Source organism: Tachysurus vachellii, chromosome 18 (assembly GCF_030014155.1).
Source record: "Tachysurus vachellii isolate PV-2020 chromosome 18, HZAU_Pvac_v1, whole genome shotgun sequence".
NCBI lineage: Eukaryota > Metazoa > Chordata > Actinopteri > Siluriformes > Bagridae > Tachysurus > Tachysurus vachellii.
In genome coordinates this window covers 6,069,330-6,096,657 of record NC_083477.1, presented here as the reverse complement: position 1 = coordinate 6,096,657, position 27,328 = coordinate 6,069,330, and the positions used below count along the sequence as shown (strand labels likewise).

At 38.7% G+C, this 27,328-nt stretch overlaps 1 protein-coding gene across 1 annotated transcript; it reads left to right on the top strand.

The window, feature by feature from the left end:
* The first annotated feature begins 2,224 nt into the window (after positions 1-2,224).
* On the top strand, positions 2,225-26,636 carry slc17a7a (solute carrier family 17 member 7a). The gene is made up of 13 exons (XM_060893215.1): positions 2,225-2,349; positions 11,556-11,808; positions 17,727-17,845; positions 17,932-18,046; positions 18,564-18,651; positions 19,002-19,088; positions 19,328-19,470; positions 19,861-20,010; positions 20,319-20,451; positions 21,746-21,856; positions 22,012-22,139; positions 22,291-22,360; positions 23,009-26,636. The coding sequence occupies exons 1-13, from the start codon at positions 2,288-2,290 to the stop codon at positions 23,314-23,316; spliced, it is 1,767 nt and encodes a 588-aa protein (XP_060749198.1). The 5' UTR covers positions 2,225-2,287; the 3' UTR covers positions 23,317-26,636.
* The last annotated feature ends 692 nt before the right edge of the window (positions 26,637-27,328 follow it).

Here is a 27,328-nt window from a genome sequence, read left to right as displayed (position 1 = left end):
TGGTAATGTCAGATGAGACGGTCTGGTGTGTTGTCAGTGTTTTAGTTCCTATCAAAAGTGTTCAGTGGGGTTGAGGTCAGTGTTCTGTGCAGCACACTTGAGATCACTGTCATGCTGGACCCAATTTGGACCCCTTTAGTTCCAGTGAATTCTACAGACATCCTACAGTATACAACATATATACATCTTACTTTCTTCCAGCTATGTAGCAATTGGCCATATAAGTATCATGCATTGAGCGTTACAGTCACTCATTTCAGGCTTTTGTCACGTACTCCAGCCACACATTTTATTTACTATTTATCATATATTTAATAAGCCGCAGCGCCCAAAATGTATCAGTCCGCACCGCTGTCTCTATGGAACCGGGCAGGAATCAAGCGCGTCTCCCCTGGAGCTCTTAGTCGAGCCTGACACTTATCAGCCAATCAAAAAGAGGCTACACAAAAGCCAATCAGAAAGTAGCACTATTGTATCTGGGTAAGATTTAACGCAACAACCAATGAAAAAAAAAGCAAATCCTGGGATTGTTCAGCATCATCCTCGTTCACCCACAGAGAAAACCACTGGAGCTGTGAGCATCACTTTGAGCACAGAGTAAGTCATGATCTCCTGTTGTAATATTACAACAAATTCACAACTTGTTTGACACAAACAATGACATTGTGACTGCTGTTAGAGACGTTTCCCAGATAATCAGCAGCAGTTTTTCATGAGTGTCTGTAACTTAGCCAACAGTTTTACAGCCTGTTCACTGACAACACCTGATCAGAACAAGTAGTGTAGGCCAGTGGGTCTCAAACTGGGGGCCCTGAGATGGTGCCGGGGGCCCCGGTTCACTGTCAACACCTGCTCAGAACAAGCAGCTGTTGGTTTTAGTGCTTCCACATTCTAATGCTGATGACGAGAGGGTATTTTTGATGGTCGGTTTGAACAAAAAGCTTGTCTCTGGACGGGACATTGTCCTCACTCTCACTCATTTTCTACCGCTTATCCGAACTACCTCGGGTCACGGGGAGCCTGTGCCTATCTCAGGCGTCATCGGGCATCAAGGCAGGATACACCCTGGATGGAGTGCCAACCCATCGCAGGGCACACACACTCTCATTCACTCACGCAATCACACACTACGGACAATTTTCCAGAGATGCCAATCAACCTATCATGCATGTCTTTGGACCGGGGGAGGAAACCGGACTACCCGGAGGAAACCCCCAAGGCACGGGGAGAACATGCAAACTCCACACACACAAGGCGGAGGCAGGAATCAAACCCCCAACCCTGGAGGTGTGAGTCAAACGTGCTAACCACTAAGCCACTAAGTTGTATTCAAAACTTCAGTGCCCTGTAGAAACATATGAAAAATAGTTAAAGAAACATGAAGAACAAGTGGTTGTCTCAATGTATCGATAAATGTACAGTAAACAGTGTTGCTGGTCACGTGAATTACCATATATTACCTCATATTACCTATAATAACGTTTGCACGTGATAGCACTCGGAGTGCCAGGCCAGGCTAGGGAAACTTCACCCTTCAAACGCACGTTGTTGATCAGTCTGGACACTAGAGGGCAGTATAACGCTATCAGACATAAGTGAAGGTACGAGGGAAACCCCAGCATTTCAATTTACCTATTTGCTTTTTCGTGTGTAACAAAAACACCACACAGTAAAACTAAGCAGTATTTTAAACATTTTTTGAAAAATGATTGCTTTTCCTCCGATAGTGTTACATGATTCACATGTGGGATGACACTATGCACTTTTTATGAGATTTTAATTTGATATATATAATTTTTATTTTTTATTCTTTATCTAAATCAATTTGGTTTCCTTTTTATTAGAGGTGATCTCACGTGCTTATTTTATTTTAGTATTTATATATTTGTAAATGAATTTCTTTGCTTGTAATTAACATGAATTCAAAAGAGCCTCAGTGTACATGCATTATGTTCGAGGTCCATACGACAATCAGGTCAAATTTGAGCCTTTTGAATAATAATAATAATAATAATAATAATAATAATAATAATAATAATAATAACAATAATAATAAGTGGAAGAAGAAGTTAAAATTTAAGTTGAATTTAAAAGTGAATTTAAAAAGTCATTTCCTGTAAATGAAGCTCAGCCCATTTCAGGACCATGGAGAGAGGGAGCGAGAGAGAGAGAGAGAGTAAGAGAGAGAGAGAGAGAGAGAGAGAGAGAGAGAGAGAGAGAGAGACGCACTTGACCAGGAGTGTACGGGAGTGTGCGCGCGCGAGTCGGGACACCGGGAGTCGTGACCATGGAGATCCGCCCGGACCGCTTTAAGGCTGTGGCAGGAAAAACCCTAGGAAAGATACACAGGTTAGTGATAAACTTCGCACATCATGTTAAATAGCCAGATGAACTTAAAGACGTTGGTTTTGGACACTTTTTCCCTTTTCACACAACATAAATACACAGTGTAACGACATGCAAGATTCAGCACAGTAATGACTTCATTCAACAATATAGATTTTACTTTGAAAAGTGATCTACTGTATTTCCTGGTCACTAAGAGACATGAACAGTATAATAGTTACAGCAGGCAAGTAAGCTGAATGCTCCTTTAAATAGACTAAAACTATTTTAAGTAGACAGTGATTTTTTCCTATCTATCTATCTATCTATCTATCTATCTATCTATCTATCTATCTATCTATCTATCTATCTATCTATCTATCTATCTCGGGGGAATGATTTTACCTGACAGAGCTGATATCATTTGATATAAATTCTTAATGTTAGAACATTTAGAACCCTTCAGAAAACTCCACTATTGATTTTGAACACAATGCTCTTGATGTTTCTGCAAACTGTATGGTGCATCGTTTCCAAAATAGGATCATACCATAATCTGTTGACATTCTGATGCCGACCGGACAAATTAAACATTGAAAAATAATCCAGATCTATCCAGATTTCTGATCTGTCATGTTCCCACATTGTTCCTATGAGTAATCATCAGCATTCTAAATACCCATTTATCCACAGTGTCCATCCATTCTTCCAAACATCCATCTATCCATCCATACATCCATCCTTTCATCAATCCTTCTGTTATTCCATCTATTCTTGCTTCCACCCTTCCCTTCATCTATTCATCCATCCTCCCACCCACCTTTCCATCCATCCATCCATCCATCCATCTAGCCATCCATCCAAACATCTATCCATCCACCTATACATCCATTTACTCTTCCACCCTTCCACCCACCTTTCCATCTATCCATCCATCCATCCATCTATAACTCCATGCAAAGGTCCCTCCATCCACCTATACATCCCCATACCCATTTATCCACAGTGTCCATCCATTCTTCCAAACATCCATCTATCCATCCATCCATCCATAGATCCATCTATCCATCTATCCTTTCATCAATCCTTCTGTTATTCCATCTATTCTTGCTTCCACCCTTCCCTCCATCTATTCATCCATCCTCCCACCCACCTTTCCATCCATCCATCCATCCATCCATCTATCCATCCATCCAAACGTCTCTCCATCCATCCAAACGTCTCTCCATCCACCTATACATCCATTTACTCTTCCATCCTTCCACTCACCCTTCCATCCATCCATCCATCCATTCATGAATTCATCTACCCTTTCCATCCATTCTTCCATCCATGAATCCATCCATCCATCCATCCATCAATCCTGCAAATCCATCTATTCCTGCTTCCACTTATCCATTGATCTATTCATCGATACTTCCACCCTCACTTCCCTCCATCCATCTATCCATCAATCCATCCATCCATCCATCCATCTATGTGTGTGGGTGAATCTTGGGAAAGCGCTTGTGTCGTGATCAATGCTGTTTTCAGACTGAACTGTTGTGATGTAATCCTTCAGGATTGTCCAGGTGAATACGATTAAGCCCACGCTTGAACTTGAGTCACCCAAGTGTTTGTCTCTCTCCACATTCCGCTCAACCAGTTGTAAGAGCTAATGGTGTTAGCACCTATTGTTGATACTTCGAGCACTTTTTTTTAAAAAAGCTCTTCTGAACTGATTGGTAAAGGTGTTGGAGCTGCTACTACAGCCTGATTAATATGGCTCAGTCATCATGATAAAGTTCTGTAGTAGACAGAGTACTGTATTGCTGTATTTACTCTTCCAAGTTAAAGTTTGCATATTCTGACCAACCACACAGTACGAGAAATCAAATTAAAAGAATTTACCAAGTGTAGAATAACATTTAACTTTTATCCCACATTTAAGACAAAAAAATGCAAATTTATACACATATAATGAAAGAACAACAAAAAAAGCAGCACAACATTAAACTGGTGTAAATCTGCTGCTGGTGTAAATCTATCATCAAATTATAAATTTGTACACACGACTAACTATATTTAAATCATTCTTCTTGATGTATACATTTGAGTTTAGTTTCTTGGATATCAATAATATAAACATTTGTTCATAAAGTGAAGTGTTCGCTTTATAGTTGCCTCAGTTATTCGATTGTCCTCAGATTCGACCTTAGATACGGATCAAATACTAATAATGTGAATAATGAATGTGTTGCAAAGTTATGTAATGTAGCATATTAAATGCTTTCATTTAATTATGCTTTAATTACATTTAATGTTTCCTAAAATTGTGTTCTGTGTAGACTTGTGAAGTTTCTGTATCCTGCTCTAACAACATTTAAAACAAATCATAATCATGAAGTCATGTGATTAATTGATTATTTTATGACTTTTACTGTGTTAAATGATTAGATTTCAACAAGAAACACTTTTCACTGGACAACTATTCACCAAACTTTGTTTAAATTCTTAATACTAACAAATTTTATGTGCTAAGTGGAGAACATACAAACTACACAACATTAAAATATAGACTAAATGAGTTATTTGTTACCATGTGGAGAGATTTCTGATAGAATCGCCACATTTAAATCCTGTCCAAATATAGCTAAGCATTAATACACAAAAGTCCAGCTGTTGGACACGCAAATCCCTCGTCCTCGCCATCACATCACCGTCACGTCCTCTCAGTGTAGCACACATGCTATATGCTCCACACACACACACACTCTCACACACACACACACACACACACACACACACACACACACACACACACACACACACACACACACACACTTGCCAATTCTGTAATCCTGCAAGGCCTGGGATTAGACAGTTTTTACTGTAACACACGTAACAATCTCAATTTTTATGTCTGAATTACAGTGGTCAAGAATTGAAAAACAAAACAATGCAGAAAACGCAACAACAAATCCGAAAACAAAATAACAAATCTAAAAACAAAATCTTTGACAGAGTTTGACAGACTTGCAATTTTCACATTTATTATTTATTATGAAGGAAATGAGTAACCACGTTTCTTGTAAGCTTCATCCATATCCGTCTTTCTGGTCTCGGCTTCCGAGGGAAAATTCCGTCACTGCATTTGACAAACAGGAGCCTCAATGTTATCCTTTGCAGGACGGATCAATGGCTGCCCTTCCATCAGTGCTGAAGTATTCCTGTTGGCTAAATTTGTAGTATGTTCAACAGTGTGCATTGTAGATAATTTGACAGCGAGTGTATTGATTGGGAGTGGCATGGTGGCTTAGTGGTTAGCATATCTGCCTGGCACTTAAGGGGTTGAGTGGTTGAGTCCTGCCTCCACCCTGTATGCAGTGGAGTTCACATGTTTTCCCCTATGTTTCAGGGTTTTCCTCAGTGTACTCCACCAGTCCAAAGACATGCGTTATAGGCTGATTTTCTGGTGCTTTTTATTGTACCCTAAAAAGGGTCCGAGGTGTCCCCTGGATTAGGCTTCAGGTTCCTTATGACCCCATGTTGGATATTTTTGTGGCCCCATTTGGCTTTCCATAACTTTGCCACCTAACTGCCACCTAATTTTAGGATGAATTCAATTTCAAATGAAACAAAACTAAATAAATCAAAGCAATTACAACAAAGTAAGGACCGTGTGGTTAGATTTTGAAGAATGGAGTTGTGACAATTGGGACAAACTACCATTATTCTACCTTCATAGAAATTGTTGTGTGTGCAAGCAGCAGACTAGGCCAGGCTGTTCTGTTCAGCTTCTTGTGTTTACTGCTGTGCTATTTCTAGCATTTGGAAGAAAAAGCAATGAAATGAATATTTTCAAGTTTTCGAAAAAGGAAAAGGAGAAATTGAAACAGCTAAGAAGTAGAAGAGTGATTTGGCTTGTAGCTTTTTAAGCTAATGTTAGATACCAAATCAAATACTTGGCAGCTTCCCAAATCAAACTTATATGCTATTAATGAGCAGCTCTAAATTATTGCATGGAAACACAATGCATTTGAATATAATACGCAGTAATATTTTCCCTAAAAATATTACACCTGAGTCAAAGTCTGTAACCTCAGTAGTAAAAAGGGGCGGAGTTTGTTTGATTGACACTCTTTCATACCTTATGATTGTGCTCATCTATCTGACCCAAACACACTTCACACTTTTCCTTTGTCAGAAAACAGTGACCATTGTATTTTTTAGTGTGACTAACTAGCAATCTTTGCAAAATAAACCAAAATGCACAGCACCACACAGTGCCTTGGCAAGTAAGTGCTCTGTCGTACAGAGACAATCTGTGGTCTTGTTTGCGTCAGGGTATCCCGTGAGCGGTGACACAAAAAAAATTTAACGAGGTGGGACGTAGCAGCAGGAACACACGCCACTGGGGTTACTCTTTGGGTAAAAAGGTAAAAAGGTGAGAGAAAAAAAAAAGTGTAGAGGTTTACAGTGTTGCACTGATAAATCAAAGTGTGTAAAGGAGCACCCATGATTCTGCATGTTTACAGATTTGGAGGTGTGATTACATACTGTGTAACACACACACACACACACACACACACACACACACACACACACATACTTGTCCTGCTGTAATCTGACCCATGCTGAGGTGCTGATTGTTATGGCTGTTTCTCATTTGAATGCCACTAGACAAAAAAAAAATCAAACAAATGACAACAAATACAGGACCCTAACTGTATACACGTTTACTCACCATAAGCCTGAAATTAGTAAAAGATTGTGCTAATATTTAGTTTATTCTGATGTGTTAGCATGTCAAAAAGGGATCATGTGCAATTAAGACATGTATTCAGGCAGCACGGTGGTGCAACAGGTAGCATCGCTGCCTCGCTGCATGCTTCAGGTTCCTTCTATCATCTTTACGCCTTTTTCTTCTCCTTCATCTTGTACGATACGATGCAGATATACACCGAATTTCTTATACAAATGCAAAAATCTCCAGCCAGAATGTTTAATTTTAGTGGCAAGAAAACTGGCTTATTGTCAAAGGGCATGCTAGTTGAGCCTCTTGCTTAGAAATGTTGTTACTACGGCAACCGGTAGTAGGAACGCCTACTGGCGACTTCATAGCGCAGCAACTGGCAACTTGCAGCAATATAAAATCACTGTGTATGTGTAACTTAAGGACTATTAACACATTTTGTTTTTGTTTCACTTGGTAAGATGTTTTTTTTTTGGTTTGGTTAGTTTTGTTTTAATGCCGTTTTGGATTTATATATTTATGAGACACAGAAATTGTGTGTGTGTGTGTGCGTTCAGTATAAAGCGGTATTATGGACAGTAGAATAGTCAGCAGCTGATTAATCATTTAAAGGCTCTCCTGCTCCTACTGTTACATCCTCTCAGTCCCTCAGTCCTGCACTCGTAAACCCTTCACACTCCTTCTCGCTTTTTTACTCACCCAACATCCTCATCCTTATGAGTGTCATACACAAACACACACACAGTGTCTCTCCATTCAAACAGTTGTCTCTGATCATTTTTGACCACATACTCCTTTAAATACTTACATCTTCCTCATCTTCCTCTTCTCCTTCTTCTCATTATTATTATTATTATTAGTATTAAAAATGTATTTGTTAATTCATTTATTCCTTCAGCTTTTGTAGTAGTAAGGTACGTAACAGCAAAAATAATCTGGCTACAACAGCAATTTGAATGAGACTATAATCGACATATTAAGAAAGAATTACATAAATTTGCCTTTGCCTGGAATTTCTACATCATGTCATTAAATTAAATTATTTGTGTGCATATGATGAATTCTTAATTGGAGGTTTTGCATCTTGGGGATCTTTCTTATCTGATGCTTATGAAGGTCATGTTGTGTGTGTGTGTTTGTGTGTGTGTGTGTGTGTGTGTGTGTGTGTGTGTGTCAGGATGGGAGAAATTCTCCCTGGGTGACACAGTCCCACTGAGACACAATCTGTTCACTGGAGGCAGGGGTGGGGGCTTAAAATACATAGAGTTCTAAGCACACACATGCACAGAGAGAGAGAGAGAGAGAGAGAGAGAGAGAGAGAGAGAGACTGAGAGGGATTTGTGGATTTGCACTGGTTTAATCTGTCACCTTTTTCAATATCGTCACAAATGACCACAACGTTCCAATCAGAGTTAAAAAGAGGAAGTTGACTACAATATGATAATAAAATGATTGATGGATGGATGGATGGATTGGTCTGAGAGAGAATACAGCAGGATTATGTACAGTAATTTCACTGCCCAGGTCTCATCCTCTTACTGAGATTAAGAGAAAACAGGAGAAGAAAATTGTGTGTGTGTGTGTGTGTTTGTGTGTGTGTATCTAATACACGTATCTAATGCTTTCTACCCTCTTAACATTAGACCCATACATTTATAGTCTCACCAAAGTGCTTTGTTATCTAGACACTGCCAGAAACAGACGCCGGTGCTTAATAAATAAATCATAGCTATTATAAATGCATGATTATTACCTTTAAGTGCTTGTAATCTATAAAAAAAACTGATGACGTTAAAATGTCTACATGTTCTTCGCATTAATTGATCACCATTGCTGTAGATGTGGGCGGGGCTACCTTTGTGTCAAGCTTTAATCTTGTGAATCCTGAGGCTGATGTCATTAACACATTTTTCCAAATCTTACACACTCTCTGCAAAAAAATAAGCCTAGTGAAAAAAGGTCACAATTTTAAAATTAGAGAATTTAAATGATGCTTTATAAAATCTTTAGTATCAACATAGGTTAACATCTAGATACAGAGTCTTGCAGATGCATGGGCACAAATACACCCCCCCCACACACACACACACACACAATATGTTGTTAGGTATTCATGCTAATTGCAGCTTGTCACCATATGTTCTGTATTTATTTAACAGACTGCCTTTAGCTAGGTTGAGTCTTAATTAATTTTACTTTAGTCATGAAACATTTACTCAATTTTGAAGCAAGGAAAGCATTTTAAGAATTTTAACAGACAAAAACAGGATCAGGACCTCTGTGATCCTTCTAGTCATTTCCGGAAGTGAGGAATTTCAATAATCCTAATCTGAGGGAGGAGCTATGGATTATCTGATGGATAAAGTGGTGGGCTGAAGTGGTGGGCGAGCGAGGTTTTAAGCCTTCTATCCCTCACTTAAACACATGATCAGCAAGGGTGTGCTTTCTTCTCTTAGTGTATTATTCGACAATTACATCTGGACATAGTGAGAGCGAATTGGATTAATGATGTGTATATTTTATGTGAACTATATTTATATGGTGCTGTATTGGAATTGCAAGATGGAATGACAGAAATAGTTTCACAGTCATCTTCTATACACCAAACTGTCTTCACTAGCTGTGTGTGTCTGTCTGTGTGTGTAGTGTTTCAGGAACCAGATGGTCTCTCTTCAGGCCTCTGCTTAACGCCCATGTTCTGATATCCACTGAGACGCCCCCTTTTTGTTCTCCTCCTCTCTCTCACCTGCAGGTGTGTTAACGCCTGTCTGATATGATGTGAGGGTTTAAATAAGTCTCTCACTAACACACAGTTATTGAAAAAGCCAAACACTGCTGTGATGTCTGTCTGAAGGAAAGTTCATTGATCTGAGTAGCTTATATTAATCAGTGTTCTTCACAAATTTTATGCATCGTAATAATGTTTCAATTCCTGATATGGATATTAATAAAATTGTCTGGTTACTTATATGATGAATTGCAGGTATATTGTTGTTTCTTATAGTACAAAGCTGGATAAAAACTGATTCATAGAAGTTCTTTACATAGAAGAATAGAACCCATATTTTGGTCACACATACATGAAATTGTTTCTTAACATATCCCAACATTGGAAGTTGAGGTCAAAGGTGATTCAGGATCCCTGGAGCAGTGACGGTTAAGGGCCTTGCTCAAGGGCCCAACAGTGGCAGCTTGGGAGTGCTGGGGCTGGAATCTCGATCCTCCGATCAACAACCTTTTACCACTTGAGCCACCACTACCTACATGAATGGCGACTTAGAGGCTAGTACATTTCCCTGACGCATCCAGGATTAGGGCGGTAGATTCACACCTCTGCCCTGTGTGCACGGAGGTGGCATGTTCTACTTGTGTATCGGAGCTTCCTCAGGGTACTCTGGTTTCCTCCCACTGTCCAAAAACATGTGAAGTAGGCTGATCTCTAAATTGTTTGTTGTGTGTGTGATTGTGTGAGTGTGTAATTGTGCCCGTGTAGTGGGTTAGCAACCCGTCCTGGGTGTCCCCTGCCTTGTGACCTGAGTCCCGTGGGAGAGACTCCAGGTTCCTTGTGACCCTGTGAAGGATAAGTGGTACAGAAAATGGATGGATGGATGAATTAATTCTTCACAGACGCATTTTCATAAGAAACGGTGTATTTCTGTTAGTTTGGAAAAGCATTCGTATTACAGCGATTTTAGATATAGTCAGTAGCTTATATAGATGGTTACAAAAATATTATTTATGTAAATATTATTGCACACATGAATGAGGTTTTTGTTCATACTAGTTGTTTAACATTAATAATCTAAAACAAATAATTAATAATAGCACCCTATTAGTAAGTGAGTAAGTGAGTGAGTGAGTAAGTGAGTGAGTGAGTGAGTGAATGAGTTAGTTAGTTAGTTAGTTAGTTAGTTAGTTAGTAAGTCAAGTCATTCTTGGGGCCATTTAGTTGTCATTTTGTTACTCTGTGAACTTTACCTTTTATGGAATTTTATGTAGATCAGCTTTGTCGTGATTGGTTTTTATCAACATTTGCATGTCTGTAAAGGAAAACAAAACAAAGATAAACAAACATTAGCAAATCTGTCACATCTCTTCAGTTAAGAAACTATACTGTAAAAAGTTTGATTTAGGGTTCATAAAGGATGAGCGTCAAGAAGTTTCACAGATTAAACAATAGAGCGCATATTACAAGTACAAAAGTACTTATCTGTATCCTTTAGAGAATAGTTAAAAGTACTGTATCCTTTAGAGAATAGCTTAAAGAACCTGTTTTGTATTTTGTAGATATTCCAGTTAACTGTTTTCCTGAGAGCTAACTCAATTAGATCCTTTTAACTTTGCATTTTTGTTCAGACTTTGGCTCAACACTTATATCTGCTTATTCTAAGTCTGCAAACATATCTGTCTCTGGGAAAGAAACTTTAAGCTCATTGTGTCAGGATGTTTTGATTAAAAGGGGAACTGCTATAGATGTTCTCATTCTATCCTCCAGGATCCTCGAGAAGAGACAAGAGAATGGCGAGACCATCGAGCTGTCAGCCGAGGGAAGGCCAGAGATGGTGGAGGAGAAGGAACTGCCCATTGTGGACTGCACCTGCTTTGGGATGCCTCGCCGCTACATCATCGCCATTCTCTCTGGTATTGGATTTTGCATCTCCTTCGGCATACGCTGCAATCTCGGTGTGGCCATCGTCAGCATGGTCAATGACCACACAGTGTATTATGGAAAAAAACCCGTCATAATGGTGAGTGACTTATGGGAGTCAGATTCTAAACCAGCATTAAGGGTTAATCTAATGTCCTTAACAATAGCGTCTGGTTTCACTGAATACTTATTAAGCTGTGTGGTGAAATCAACAACACTTGTTGTGGACAGACTTAGTGTGGGCAGGCTTCTGTTACATCAGAATTCAGTGGATGTTTTTTTGTTCATCCAGGCATGTAACACAGCTGACACTGTTGTCTAGTTTGTGTTGTTGCTGAATCATGGCACAACTGATGAACATAATTGTGTATCATTGGCTTAGAAAGGATTGGAAATACATACATACTTAAATTCTTAAATGCTTATATTATAACATCATAATAGCAAACTGGCATTCATGCACACTTGCATACTTACTTGGATTTTTGCACTTGCACACATACACTGAATAGTTATATACAAGCATATGTACATACTTACATTCATTCATTCATTCATTCATTCATTTTCTACCGCTTATCCGAACTACCTCGGGTCACGGGGAGCCTGTGCCTATCTCAGGCGTCATCGGGCATCAAGGCAGGATACACCCTGGACGGAGTGCCAACCCATCGCAGGGCACACACACACACACACACTCATTCACTCACGCACTCACACACTACAGACAATTTTCCAGAGATGCCAATCAACCTACCATGCATGTCTTTGGACCGGAGGAAACATCCGAGGCACGGGGAGAACATGCAAACTCCACACACACAAGGCGGAGGTGGGAATCGAACCCCCAACCCTGGAGGTGTGAGGCAAATGTGCTAACCACTAAGCAACCGTGCCCCCCACATACTTACATATTAGAATATTTAAATATTTGGGAGAATATCATCCTACCTATCACCTTACCTGTTTACACACTTGTTTACTAGCATAATTATACACATGTATACTAGCATAATTATACACTTGTATACTAGCATAATTATACACTTGTATATTAGCATAATTACACACTTGTATACTAGCATAATTATACACTTGTATACTAGCATAATTATATCCTTGTTTACTAGCATAATTATACACTTGTTTACTAGCAGAATTATACACTTGTATATTAGCATAATTATACACTTGTATATTAGAATAATTATACACTTGTATTCTAGCATAATTATACACTTGTATATTAGCATAATTATACACTTGTATATTAGCATAATTATACACTTGTATATTAGCATAATTATACACTTGTATACTAGCATAATTATACACTTGTATACTAGCATAATTATACACTTGTATATTAGCATAATTATACACTTGTATATTAGCATAATTATACACTTGTATACTAGCATAATTATACACTTGTATATTAGCATAATTATATCCTTGTTTACTAGCATAATTATACACTTGTATTCTAGCATAATTATACACTTGTATTCTAGCATAATTATACACTTGTATTCTAGCATAATTATACACTTGTATTCTAGCATAATTATACACTTGTTTACTAGCATAATTATACACTTGTATACTAGCATAATTATACACTTGTATACTAGCATAATTATACACTTGTATACTAGCATAATTATACACTTGTATACTAGAATAATTATACACTTGTATACTATCATAATTATACACTTGTATACTATCATAATTATACACTTGTATACTAGCATGCTTACATAATAGAATAATTTTGTACATACCTAAAGCTATTAATAAACTTTCAAAAATACTTTTAAAGATAAGTACTTACATACTTCAAGGCTGCCAATTCTCACGGTCTCACGCCACACCCCCATATTCTCACGCCACACCCCCATATTCTCACGCCACACCCCCCATATTCTCACGCCACACCCCCATATTATCACGCCACACCCCCATATTATCACGCCACACCCCCATATTCTCACGCCACACCCCCATATTATCACGCCACACCCCCATATTCTCACGCCACACCCCCCATATTCTCACGCCACACCCCCATATTCTCACGCCACACCCCCATATTATCACGCCACACCCCCATATTATCACGCCACACCCCCATATTCTCACGCCACACCCCCATATTATCACGCCACACCCCCATATTCTCACGCCACAACCCCATATTATCACGCCACACCCCCATATTCTCACGCCACACCCCCATATTCTCACGCCACACCCCCTTATTCTCACGCAGACTCGTGCAGCAGTGAGGAAAAACAAATCGCGCCGCATGATCTCGCAAAGCCACGCGCAGAGAGACCAGTCAGACAGTGTAGTGAGATTTTGTGACAATTGTGAGGGAAATACACAATTTATTCCCATAAACTGTGTAGTCAGCCGTTCGCCCTCCCATCTGCACCGTGTGAATTGTGAACGCAGACATGTCAGTGAGTCATCAAAAAAATCATAAAAATTATACAAAAAAGTCATTTCTCCTAAGTAAGTGTTGTAGTATAACTATCAGGACATCAGTGATGTGTGATCTGAGTTTGGTGACAGTACAGTGTATTACAGTGAAGTTATTGACTGTTTTTTGTATTTGCTTTTCGGGTTTTGCACTTTGCAGATGCTCCCTTGGAATCTGTCTCTCAGTCGTCTGCACATAGAGATTTGCGTATTTTGTCCACCAACGAGGAAAGCTGATTTTGAGGAGAATTGTGTTGTAGCTGCCTCTCTACATTACTACGATAGAACAGAGGTGTTATTTGTGTAATAAGAGCTTTTAGCTCAGGAGTTATTGACTCGGGAAACTCCAATCTGTGAATATGCGGCCAACTTTACTTAAGTCCAGTTTAGGCTAGTAACTAATAGGCCCATGCTGTTATATAGTTTATATAGAATTAAGTTAGCATTAGCAGAGTTGTTTGTTTTGCAGCACTGAGCAGTTATTTTACATAACTTTATCATAAAAAACAGTACAAAAGCATTTCCAGATGACAAATATCTGGACATGCCTAGTAGTTAATGTTAATTATTGTTTTCTAAGAACAGAATGTCAAGTCAACGACATCCCAATCAATGATCAAGGCTGCAAAATCAGCCACCAGCACTTACAATAGCGCACATGTTAATCTGTGAACATGTTAATCACATGTTAATCCTATATCTGTAAAATGTTTGTGAAAATTAAATGTAACGTAAATCTCCCAAGAAATTCTGTACAGATACCAAATACTTTGACAATCAGTATATACTTAATACACTTATCTGCTAATGCAAGGATTTTGTGTTTGAATTTTTTTCCACACCAAGCCACGCCCCTCCATAAGCACCTCCCCATAACCAAAGCCCCGCCCCAAGATCTCACTCTAAGCGAACTCAAAAGTTGTCAGCCATGCATACTTGCATAATTTATTACTTGTATACTACTATAATTAGCATAATTACTTGTAAGAGTTCTATCAAACTCACATCTAATCACATATTACATACGTTTATTTTTACATACCAGCATACTAAAATAATTTACATTCCTGCATACGTTGATACCTAAATCAATCTATTAAATTCATACTTCACACTCTTCACACTGCATTCTTCAATACATGCACACTAATACAGTAAACTACCTAAAGATACTTGCCAGTTTATTAAATACCTACAGATTTACATACTAGCACACTAGCATTCATTCATACTACATGCTTGCATATTAGCATACTTACATACTTACATGCATACTAGGATGTTTACATACAAACCAAATGCAATTACCAAACTGCTCATATACACACTAGCATACTTTACCAGGTATAGAGAACTGATTGCGAGTGAAGCATAGTGTTGCGTTCTGTTTGTATGCATGGCTGCTTCAGTGAGTGTCTCTGTGAGAGAATCTTTCCAGTCCTGTGGTGCATGGTGAGTGGGAGCGCAGCCATGGACAACACAACTGAGACTCAAACCGAACACATAGAGCACGCTTCTGTTTTCTGCAGTGTTCAGAACTCACGACTGGCAGAGCCTCAGGCACTGGTTAAAAGTGATAAACAACATGTACTACTGCTGTTACTTTTTAAAGAAGATGAGTCAATAAACAAGGTTTGGAAAACACAGCATTACTGTTTGTATATTTAAACCAAAGTCTCAAGGTTCTCTTAATGTTCATAGTGTTAAGAAGATAAATTACTCTTGGGTCTTGGGTTCCCAGACTAGTCTTTCTGTCAGGTGAACAAGTTGATGTCTTAGCGTAGTGGTTAAGCTGTTGGCGAGCTGATCGGAAGCTTGTGAGTTTGAATCCTGGGTCTACCGCTGGGCCCCTGAGCAAGACCTTTAACCATCAGCTGTATAAAATGAGATTAAATATAAATCACTCTGGATAAGGTTGTATACCAAATCCTGGGAATCTAAATCAACAACGCTAACCAAATAAAAGCCTAAACTCAGCTAATGAAGAACTTTTGTCTTATACCTTTAGTTTCACTAGACAAGATGTTTATGAAACATCTCAATCAGTTGCACTCTTGCACTCAGTCAACACTTCTAATTAAAATCTAGATCTAGATCACAAAAAACAATACATGTTAAGATAAAGGGTAAATGGGTACATGACCATATTAGAACAGTAAATGAGAGCTCTTGAGTAGCTTTTAGACACCATCCACATCCACATGCCACTGTGATCGACGGTGCCTGAGGAAGAGGTTGAGGAGCACATTCATTTTAACCGACTTTTGGAGCTTTATTTCTGCTACGGAGCTCAAGCGATCTTTTTCAATCAGTTATTTCCCCCATGTGAGAGATATTGTTTATTTAATCAAATTTTGGGAGAATTTATTTCTTAATTCATTTGTTTGTTTGTTTGTTTGTTTGTTTGTTTGTTTCATCTTTTTACAATTTTCTGCGGAAAATATCGTAGCTTATATTGTGATTTGAATCAAATACATCCGTACTGCAGTAGGCACATGTGTGCTTAAACTCACATAGAAATGTCCTTTGTTACTTTCCTTGCATGGGTTTCTGGAACATTCCTCCTGAATGAGCATTTCTATTCTTCCTCTGACCTTGAAACAAGTTTTAGAATGACTTTTTAGTGGATAATGGCTTACAGTGCAGTTATCTAATACAACAGCCCACTGTTGGATTGGATTTCAGACTGATATTACACCATATGAGCTGAAAGACACTTTTGCTGCAGCTGCATTTGAATAGACTGCAATACAATCTACCGTACATGATGATTTCACATGAGGCTAATAAAAAGTGTGTAAAAAAATGATAATGATGGTGCATGGATTTCAGCAGGTTATGACCGTAATTAAACATATGAGATATTAATATATCAATCGAATCAAAATTATTTTAAAGAAAAACATGCCATACATGGGAAATAAGGTGACATGGAAAAATGGAAAAAAATGAGATGTGAAATTTTTTTTTTTTTAAATATATACATCTGTCTTCTGTATGTTAATTGCCTGTGTCTCTCTTTTTATCTGTCTGTCTCTCTCTCTCTCTCTCTCTCTCTCTGCCTCACTCTCGTACACTCTCTCTCTCTCTCTCTCTCTCTATCTCTCTCTCTCTCTCTGCCTCACTCTCTCTCTCTCTTTCTCTCTCTGCCTTACTCTCTTACTCTCTCTCTCTCTCTCTCTCTCTCTCTCTCTCTCTGCCTCACTCGCTCTCTCTCTCTTTCTCTCTCTGCCTCACTCTCTCTCTCTCTCTCTCTCTCTCTCTCTCTCTCTCTCTCTCTCTCTCTCTCTCTGCCTCACTCTCTCTCTCTCTTTCTCTCTCTGCCTCACTCTCTTACTCTCTCTCTCTCTGCCTCACTCTCTCTCTCTCTTTCTCTCTCTGCCTCACTCTCTTTCTCTCTCTCTCTCTCTCTCTCACTCTCTCTCTCTCTCTCTCTCTCTCTCTCTCACACACACTCTCTCTCTCTCTCTCTCTCTTTCTCTCTCTGCCTCACTCTCTTGTATGTTTCTGTCTGTGTCTGTCTCACTCTAGGCTGCTCAATTCACATGGGACCCAGAGACAGTGGGAATGATCCACGGTTCATTTTTCTGGGGTTACATCGTTACGCAGATCCCAGGAGGCTTCATCTGTCAGAAGTTTGCTGCCAACAAGTAATTTTCAGACAATGTATCTTTCACTTTCAAGCACTGCAGCATGTCCATGAGTCCTGATTCGAGCATTTTTCTTATTTCCTCAGAGTGTTTGGCTTTGCGATTGTGGCCACATCCACTCTGAACATGCTGATCCCGGCTGCTGCGCGGATCCACTATGGATGTGTCATCATGGTCAGGATATGCCAGGGTCTTGTGGAGGTACGCCATCTGGGTTTGTTTCTGAAAGCCTTAGCAGAATCCAGCTCAGATATCTAGAATATAACACCATTCCATTCCAAAAGCCACAGACATGAATCATATCTTATTTCTTATTATTAGCGCATTTATTTCATATATATATATGATATTATGTATTGAGAATTGCCCAGAATCCTTCAAATACAACCTGAAAACTAAGTTGTGATGAACATATTAATATCAAACACTTAAGAGTCAATTCTTGTTTTTTTCCCTTTCAGTTTTCTATTTTTTGATTACATTACCAGGTATATATGGGCAAGAAGTATAATGTTTAATTAAAAAAAAAAATTGGGGGCATGCTATTAAATTAAAATAATCAACAGCATGCTACTGTGATGCTGCCAGACTCAAAGCAGAGATACTGTTATCACCCTAAAGTGATAAGTCATTATGGTTTTACATTAACAATGAACATGTTTTACTCTGTATAAGGTCTAGTTTAAATTTTGGCTTCCTCTATTTGCTCCTCCCAAAGGGTGTGTCATATCCTGCATGCCATGGGATTTGGGCCAAATGGGCTCCACCTCTTGAGAGAAGCCGATTGGCCACGACAGCATTCTGTGGTAAGAGTAAGAGCACGCAGATGATCATTTTCTCACATGCCCTGAAATGGGGGCTCAGTACTGCCTTATACCGCGAAGGTTAGGGGTTTGATTCTCATCTCTACCCTGTGAGTGTGGCGTTTCCTCACTAGTTCAGGGGTTTTCTCCAGGGGCTCCGGTTTCCTCCTTTCCTCTAGTCCAAAAACCTACATAATAGGCTGATTGGCATCTCTAAATTGTCTGTACTATGTAAACAGGTGGGTTTGCACGTGTGTGTAGGATAAACATGCTAATTGTTGGATGGTTAGGCTTGAATGTGTTTTACATTGAGCTTATATTCAATAAATAGCTTAATTCTGTATCTGAATCAGGGTCATATGCGGGCGCTGTGGTGGCGATGCCCCTGGCTGGAGTGTTAGTGCAGTATACTGGATGGTCGTCTGTTTTTTATGTATATGGTACGTACCAGCCACATACACTCACACAAATGAGGTCCTATATATACACATACATATACAGAAGCAACATAATATCACACAATGTTTACAGTCTACTGATTAGCTAGGGAAGTTTACCAGCTATTGTAGTCTGGACCTGCTGATGGTTTTTGGCAAGAAGTTCATCAATATTTTTTATTTTATTTTTTTTTGCAGTTTCTTGTTTCCTCTTATTATTTGTTCTTATCCATCTCTCACAGGTTGCGTCGGAATACTGTGGTATCTCTTCTGGATCTTAGTGTCATATGAGAGTCCAGCTGTTCATCCAACAATCAGTCCAGAGGAAAGGAAGTATATCGAGGATGCCATTGGAGAGACAGCAGGGCTGGTTAACCCCCTTCAGGTGTGCTTCTTGTGTAACGCTGTATCCATGTCACAATCTTAGTGACTCCAGTATGTCTATCTGTCTGAAGTGAAATATTATCAGTCATGTCTATGCAAATTCTCAATTTTGTATTTATTTCAAAAGACAAGTTTTTTGTGATCTAACCCGTGGCCTCAGTTTATCAATTTGTGTCCATGCCTAATTAAACAAGGGATTCAGAGTTACTTACTGGGTTGCTAAACAACTAAACCCACTCATAAACAGCATCAAAAGGTTTTTCGCCTTTAAGCCCTGCATCAACTCATCGCCCTCCCGACTTCCCACTTTTATAGATCTATATATTTGCTTGGACCATGCAGTATGTGTAACAGAGCGAGTGACTGACCTCGGCTTTTGTGCTCACTGCAGAAATTCAAAACCCCTTGGCGTCATTTCTTCACCTCAATGCCAGTGTACGCCATCATCGTGGCCAACTTCTGCAGAAGCTGGACCTTCTACCTGCTCCTCATCAGCCAGCCTGCATACTTCGAGGAGGTTTTTGGTTTCGAGATCAGCAAGGTGAAGCTCAAACTTGTATTCCACACGCCTACGTAGAACAAAATAGCCAAAGACAACAAAATACCAAATGTGTAGGCAGTGTTAAGCGTGCATTTGTACATAACCGCCTCCTCAACATGTGTGCACATTTTCTCAGATTGTAGCTGAAATGGAGAACTTCTGAGTCACAGGCATGTTTGTGTTTTAAAACTGAGTTTCCAGTGAAGAGACATTTAGATGTCTAGGATTTTTTGACAAGACGTGCACAGAATTAATTAAATCTATTATGTAACATTGTGCTAATCTTCTTCTGTCTCTGTCTTTCTCAGGTGGGGATGGTATCTGCGCTGCCTCACCTGGTGATGACCATCGTAGTGCCGCTGGGGGGCCAGCTGGCTGACTACCTGAGATCACACAACATAATGAGTACCACTAATGTCCGCAAGCTCATGAACTGCGGAGGTGAGAGAGAGAGAGAGAGAGACAGAGAGAGACAGAGACAGAGAGTACTATATAGTGTGTGTGTGTGTGTGTGTGTGTGTTTGTGTGTGAATTTTTAATCTGTTTTAGCAGCTGGGATTAGAATCACCGAGGCATAATTTCATACAGCAGTGCGCAGGTACACCGTGGACATAACCTATAAAACATTCTCTTACTCTCAGTATTCAGTCATCGCTTATCACAATACAAGTATTACAAATTCAGCACTTATTGAGATCTGTGCCCTATTTATAATTTGGAGGCTGACAAAATAATCACCATACTCATAAAGACTTTGAGTCAAGCACCAATTTATTGCTGTAGTTATAAAGACTGTCCTGTGCTTATCCCAAGTCCGTTAATCACAATATACACATATTAAAAAAATGTTTTCAACACGACTAGTTCACAGCTTTAGTGTTTTTTTTTTTTGTGTGTGTGTGTTATTGTCACCTCAGCCGCTTGTAATCCATTTAACTATTAAGCACATTTTTATTTGGTTTCATTGATTTGAGATACTTTGATCATGGAGTTCATCATGCTTTTAAATGGCACTGGCTAATAAATTCATGCTTGTACCATATACAGTGCTGTTTCAGTGGAGCCTCGTTCTTGAGAAGGTGTGGAATCATTTTCTCTGACAGCGGCGCCAATGTTTCTGTCTGTCACACGTTTATATATAATGCGCTGATTTGAATACATAATTGTTTCTATAGTAACAACACATACTTTGGGACTGGTACAACAAGACGCTCCACGTAAACAGATTATTAAAAAATGTCATTGTTGGGATGTGAAATATTCAGTGAGAAGACAGTTATTTAACATTTAAGGACCTATCTAGTGTTAGTGCTTATTGTTATTGAAGATCAGGCTGAGATCTTATTACTGCACTCATGAATATTACGCTGACATGTTTTTATTATTTAATGTGATAAAGGGGTAGTCAAGCAGGTTATGGAGGTTTCATGGTGTGATGGTTAGCGCACTGGACTCTGACTAGAGCAACCTGAGTTCAAATCCCATTGGAGGCTACAGAATGAAATTGGTGTTTCAACTTGCCTCTTGCCTCAGTGTGCCCCTGCCTTACGAAACACTTTATGCTCAAGCGGGTAAGGCTCTGGGTTGCCAAGCTGCCACTGTTAGCTCGTTAACCCTGTCTGCTCCATGTTGCTGTATCATCTCTGACTATCTGACCCCAACCTCCACTTCACTGTGTTGTAATGGCTATGTGACAAAATAAAGGCTTCTAATAAAAATGTGTTGTGTTTTGCAGGATTTGGAATGGAGGCCACACTGCTGTTGGTGGTAGGATTCTCTCACACTAAAGGAGTGGCTATATCATTCCTCGTCCTTGCTGTTGGCTTCAGTGGATTTGCTATCTCAGGTTAGAAAGGGTTATATTATATATATTGAAAAAATAACACATAGCACACAAGCCCAGCGTATGATATACAGGCAAGTTACAGAGGAGAACTCAGCTCTCTCTCTCTCTCTCTCTCTCTCTCTCACTTGCTCTATCCCTCTCTCTCTATCTGACAGGCTTTAATGTGAATCATTTGGACATAGCGCCACGTTATGCCAGCATCCTGATGGGTATTTCTAATGGAGTGGGCACCTTATCGGGCATGGTGTGCCCTCTTATAGTGGGAGCCATGACCAAACATAAGGTATATGCTAATAATAACATGCTCCTGTTTTACACACACACACACACACACACACACACACACACACTCATTCACACCCACCCACATACCTGAATTCACACACTGTTTTTTGTACTGTTTTATACGTGTCTTACGGTATGTTTTTTTATAGACACGTGAAGAGTGGCAATATGTCTTCCTCATTGCATCGTTAGTGCATTATGGGGGTGTAGTTTTCTATGGTAAGCATCTTGTTTTTTAATTAATAATAATGTTTGTATCTTTTTCATAGAGATAAAAATAAGACACAAATTTACAAAATGTACCAAAAACTAAAAAAGTCCTAAGTGGCACAGCACATAAGTGTTTACCCTATCATCAGAAGATAGCGAGTTTAAATTCCAAAGATGTGACAACCATCCACGGCCAAACCAAATTTGTCTTAGGATTAACTACTTTCTCTCCTGTCAATCATGCTGACAGCCAGTTGTCGGTTTCTGTGATCTTGTGTATGCAGAGAAAGCACTTTCTTCCAAGTCTGTTGATTTAAAAAAAAAACAAAAAGTACAGCTAAATATAGTAGTGAGCTGAGGATAGACCTGAATGAATATTTTATATTCTGACAAACTTTCAGAAAAAGAAACAACCACCCTTTAGATTAATGTTATAAAATCTACTAGGCAAAGAGCTTATTTATAGAATGACGTTTGGGTATTATGTAGAATCAATGATTAAACTAGAAGATTACTTGAAAAACACATGAGAATTTATTCGATTTGAAGGCAACACGTAATAAAACATAAATAAGACCCGGAAAATTCTATACAAATTTATTTTAGTTTTTCAGTTAATAATTCTTTCATTTTATTAAATGACTTTTACTTTCTCAGGGCTATTTGCGTCGGGAGAGAAACAGCCATGGGCCGACGCTGAGGACACGAGCCAGGAGAAATGCGGCATCTTGGAAGAAGACGAGTTGGCCAATGAGACTGAAGAGCTTTACAGAACGGGCGGACAGTACGGAGCCATTAACCAGCCAACCACGGCCGGTCCAAACAAGAGTGGAGGTGGGGGTGGGGGTGGGGGTTTGGGTGGAGCTGGATGGGTCTCAGACTGGGACAAAACAGAAGAATATGTACAACCAGTCGGGAGAAATAGTTATCTTTATGGAGAAGAGGGTGAAAGGCAGCTCACGTAGTGGGAGTGGGCCACATTTCCTGCCCCAGAGAGTTGGAGTCTAGCAAAATAATTCCCTGCTCATAGATACAAAGTGATGTATAGGTGGATCCTCAATAAGCCCCATGCTGGACAAAGCTTTTGTTTAGATGGACAGGGACACCAATAAGATTTAAGGGTCTCTCTCCATACAGATTAATGTAAAAGTCTTTTTGTTGTTCTAGTCTTTCTTCACTTTTAGCAAGAGGGTTTCTGGATAGCATTTAATTCTTCATAGTTTTACATAGAACCTTTGTTACTAAGGGACCCCAAAGGGACAAAATCGAGAATCAATTTTTTCTCTGTACCCAGACCCCCTGAAATCAAGGCTAGTATTTGTAGGTGGTTGTGTGAGTGAATTTGAAAACTGGAAAATGGAGAAAGTACAGTATGTGAATGATTTACTGGCCTTTTGGTTAATGTTAGCTAGCTTAGCTTGGCTAAGTAGCTAAAAATAAATATAGATATTGATATTTTATTAGTGAAAGTAATAAAATTGTCTGAATTCAGAACGTGCACAGAAGATTTGTTTTCCAAATTCACGTTTTTATTGTGTCTAGTTGGATTTGCGCCCATGTTCTTTTGGCTGTGAATTACAGCCATAGGGCTTGTTATATTCCTGAATTTTCCATCAACGCAACACAAATCACAGCCAAGTTAACATTATTTATAGACCTACTGTACGTGTTTTTGAGTTAACAAAACGTGAATCATTTCAAGTGACCTGTTAAAGTAATAAATTTCAACACGATAATAATGCTTCATTTGAGGCGAAGATGCACCTAATATTTTCCAGTAAAAGCCACCAAAAAAGCCCCCTTTAAATGGTCTTTCTATATCCTAGTTTATTTCTTTACTCTTTAATTAATTTAATGCAGTATTGGCATTAGACCAGTTCGTATACAGACAAATCTATATGTTATCATTAACTACTGACCGCTGATTTGAGAAGGCATTCGGCAACATTAAAGTTATCTAAAGTTAGCCGGATAGCGTCTTGCTAATGCTACTCAATATCGTCTGCTAGCTAAAGTGTTGCTAACGCTCTATGGTATTTTCTGGCGTTGTTGTGCTGCAATTTTAGTCTTTATGGGTTTACTATACTAAGACAGTATTTATATTCACTTAGGCATGTAAATGTACATTTAAAGTAACTTTTTTTGAGAGTTTTTTTGTGTTTTTTCCATTTGACACGGTGAATATTACGAAGTGGGCAAATTACATTAATGTAAAGGTGCCATGAATGCAGCATAAGCTTCATTATAACTTTGATAATTGTGCGTAACTCTTGCTATGCTTCACAAATCCCTGGGGGTCTCTGAATGACACTTTTAGAACCACTTGTAGACCTTGTCGACCAGTACATCCTGGTGTCTATTTCATGCCAATTAAACATCTTCCTGCTCAGCTAGGATGGTTTACCTTTCATTTGAGTAAGTTTGCTTTGCTAATCAAAAGTTTTGCCCACCAAAGCTTGGGAATTTGCTGTCCAACCTCAGGCTTCATTTAAATAATAAGTCTGTGGAGCTGCAGCTAAATACTTCAGCAGAGTAAACCTGGGACTACTGGATATTTGGTTAAATCAGGTGTCTTTGAGCAGGGAAATCACTAACCTGGATTTCTGATGGATTTTAGCTCTCCAAGGCTGGACTTGAAACCCCATGAGTTAAGCTGGTAGAGCAAATTTATTTGAATGGGAAAGATAGAATGAAATCCTGAACACGGTGACATATTTAGTGTGAAGCAAACTCCAATTTAATATAATGGATGGGAAGTAAGATGGCACCACTACAATGAGCAAATGTTGATGAATATGCTGTTAGAAAAAGAAATTCTTTAAGGGTTGGATAATTGAGCGTTCCTAGCTTTCAAAATGGGTTCTATCGGGTACCGTCTGTTCTAGGCTTTAAAAAAAAGGCCTTCTTAAGAGTTCTTATGAAGAAATGTAGATATTTAATAATGATGTTAATTGTATGAAATGATAGTGAAAGGTGTGTCAGGCTTTTGAATGTGAATTTGAACTGTGTGTAAGTGTGTGTGTGTGGGTCAGTGTGGAATTTGACGGTGCTGTGATCTAATTTCAATATTTTCAGGCTTTTTGCCAAAATCACTGTAATGCACTTAATATGAGGATAAATACCAGATGTGTTCCTTTAGTGTAAGCTTGCATGTGTGTACCTGTGTGTGTGTGTGTGTGTGTGTGTGTGTGTTTCATTTCTGTGCACAATTCCTTGTGTTTGTCCATGGTTCCATGGTCAGCACACAGCTAGCCCTCTCTGCCTCATGCTCTAATAATAGATTTTCTTATTAAACCTGAATTCCACAGATCATATACGTCAGATTAGTGGTGTGTGTGTGTGTGTGTGTGTGTGTGTGTGTGTGTGTGTGTGTGTGTTTGCATGTATGCTTATATGTAGCCCTACAGAATTATTGGCACCCTTTACAGTCATTTAAATCTTTGGAAAATAATTTATTAGATCTTGTAGATTTAGTTTTCTTCAAATAAAAATATTAGAGGATTTTCTAGTCTTTTTTTTTTTTTTCAAATATGTGGCAAAATTATTCACACTCCAAATGAATATTTTAAATACATGTAAACAAATTAGTTTGATTTGAGTTTTTTCTATTTTTACAGTATTACTATATTTCAAAATATAGAGCTGAAAATATAATTTATTGCATGTGTTATTCATAACATGTATGTTTGTAATATTATATGAATTTCATGATGGGTGTCAATAATCTGTGTGTGTGTGTGTGTGTGTGTGTGTGTGTGTGTGTGTGTGTGTGTGTGTGTGCGTGTGTGTGTGCGTGTGTGTGTGTGTGTTTAAATGAGATAAAAGCTCTAAAAATAGTTGTAATGTGAAGTACAGTAACGATAGAAACCTGCTAGACAACCTTCTATCTCATTTCTTATTTCCAGTAACACACAGCTATTCACACTCCATGTTGTGAAATCCTGATTCCATGTCTGTTTATCAACCAGCACTTGGCACAAGACAATTTCACATCTTTTGAAACACTCTATCTAGGGTTTAGTTAAAGCAGAACAGAACTAAAGCGTCAAGGAAATGATAGAAACAATTTTGACGTTTTCCTTTAAAATGTGATGTTTCTACTTTTTGGATATTTTTTTTTAGTTCCTCTCTCATTGTTTTCCCACAATGCTGTGATTATGTGTGACAAATGAATAAATTGTTAGATAGTCCTTTTTTTTTTTGGAAAACAAATAAATGAAAAGAAGTGAATAAATTCTACATGTGAAATTTCCCTATGTACAATTAAACCGATGAATTAAGCACAGATTAACTGGATTTTTTTTCTATTTGTGTATTGGAGTTGATGTGTTATCGGCTGTTAAGTTAATTACGGTTAAGAATAATATGAATAATACTGCAAAATGTATCAATACTCAATATTTTCCAATGGGCTGTATTTACATTCCCTTATTTATTTTGCTTGTGCATACTCCTTACTTATCTCACTCTCTCTCTCTCTCTCTCTCTCTCTCTCTCTCTCTCTCTCTCCTACTGAGGGCATCTGCTCTGCTCTAATCTTTGCCTAAAATCACCAAGATAATCCCTCTATCCATCTGGCTTGGGGATGGGACATAGGAAAGTATTACAGTCACATGTATTGGCCTATGTTGCTGCTGACATCTTCTGGTAAAAGACTGTAAATATCCAGGCTGCTATATTCACCATTATATGAATTTGGTTCTCAGGGCTGACTCAATGTTCAGGAGTGACCAGGCACTTTGCACACTACTGAAGCCTGTTTACTTCATACTGCATCCAGGTTATGCAGTGATGAAATGGTACTGTGTATTATTAATGAAACTGTGCTAATTATTACTCTGAATTGTAAACATACTGTTGAAAGCATACTATGAGTTTTATGTTCACAAAATCCAAAAATTCAGGCAGGAAAACTATGGAAGTCCCACCCCAAGCAATGCCAAGCTGCTACTGTTGGGCCCTTGAGCGTGGCTCTTC

Bases quoted from the DNA above. Each gene is read 5' to 3' on its own strand.
- slc17a7a (XM_060893215.1), top strand. From the start codon at position 2,288: ATGGAGATCCGCCCGGACCGCTTTAAGGCTGTGGCAGGAAAAACCCTA. The intron at 20,452-21,745 runs GTGAGAGAGAGA...TGTGTTTTGCAG, and splicing joins CAAGCTCATGAACTGCGGAG to GATTTGGAATGGAGGCCACA. The intron at 22,361-23,008 runs GTAAGCATCTTG...TTACTTTCTCAG, and splicing joins TGGGGGTGTAGTTTTCTATG to GGCTATTTGCGTCGGGAGAG.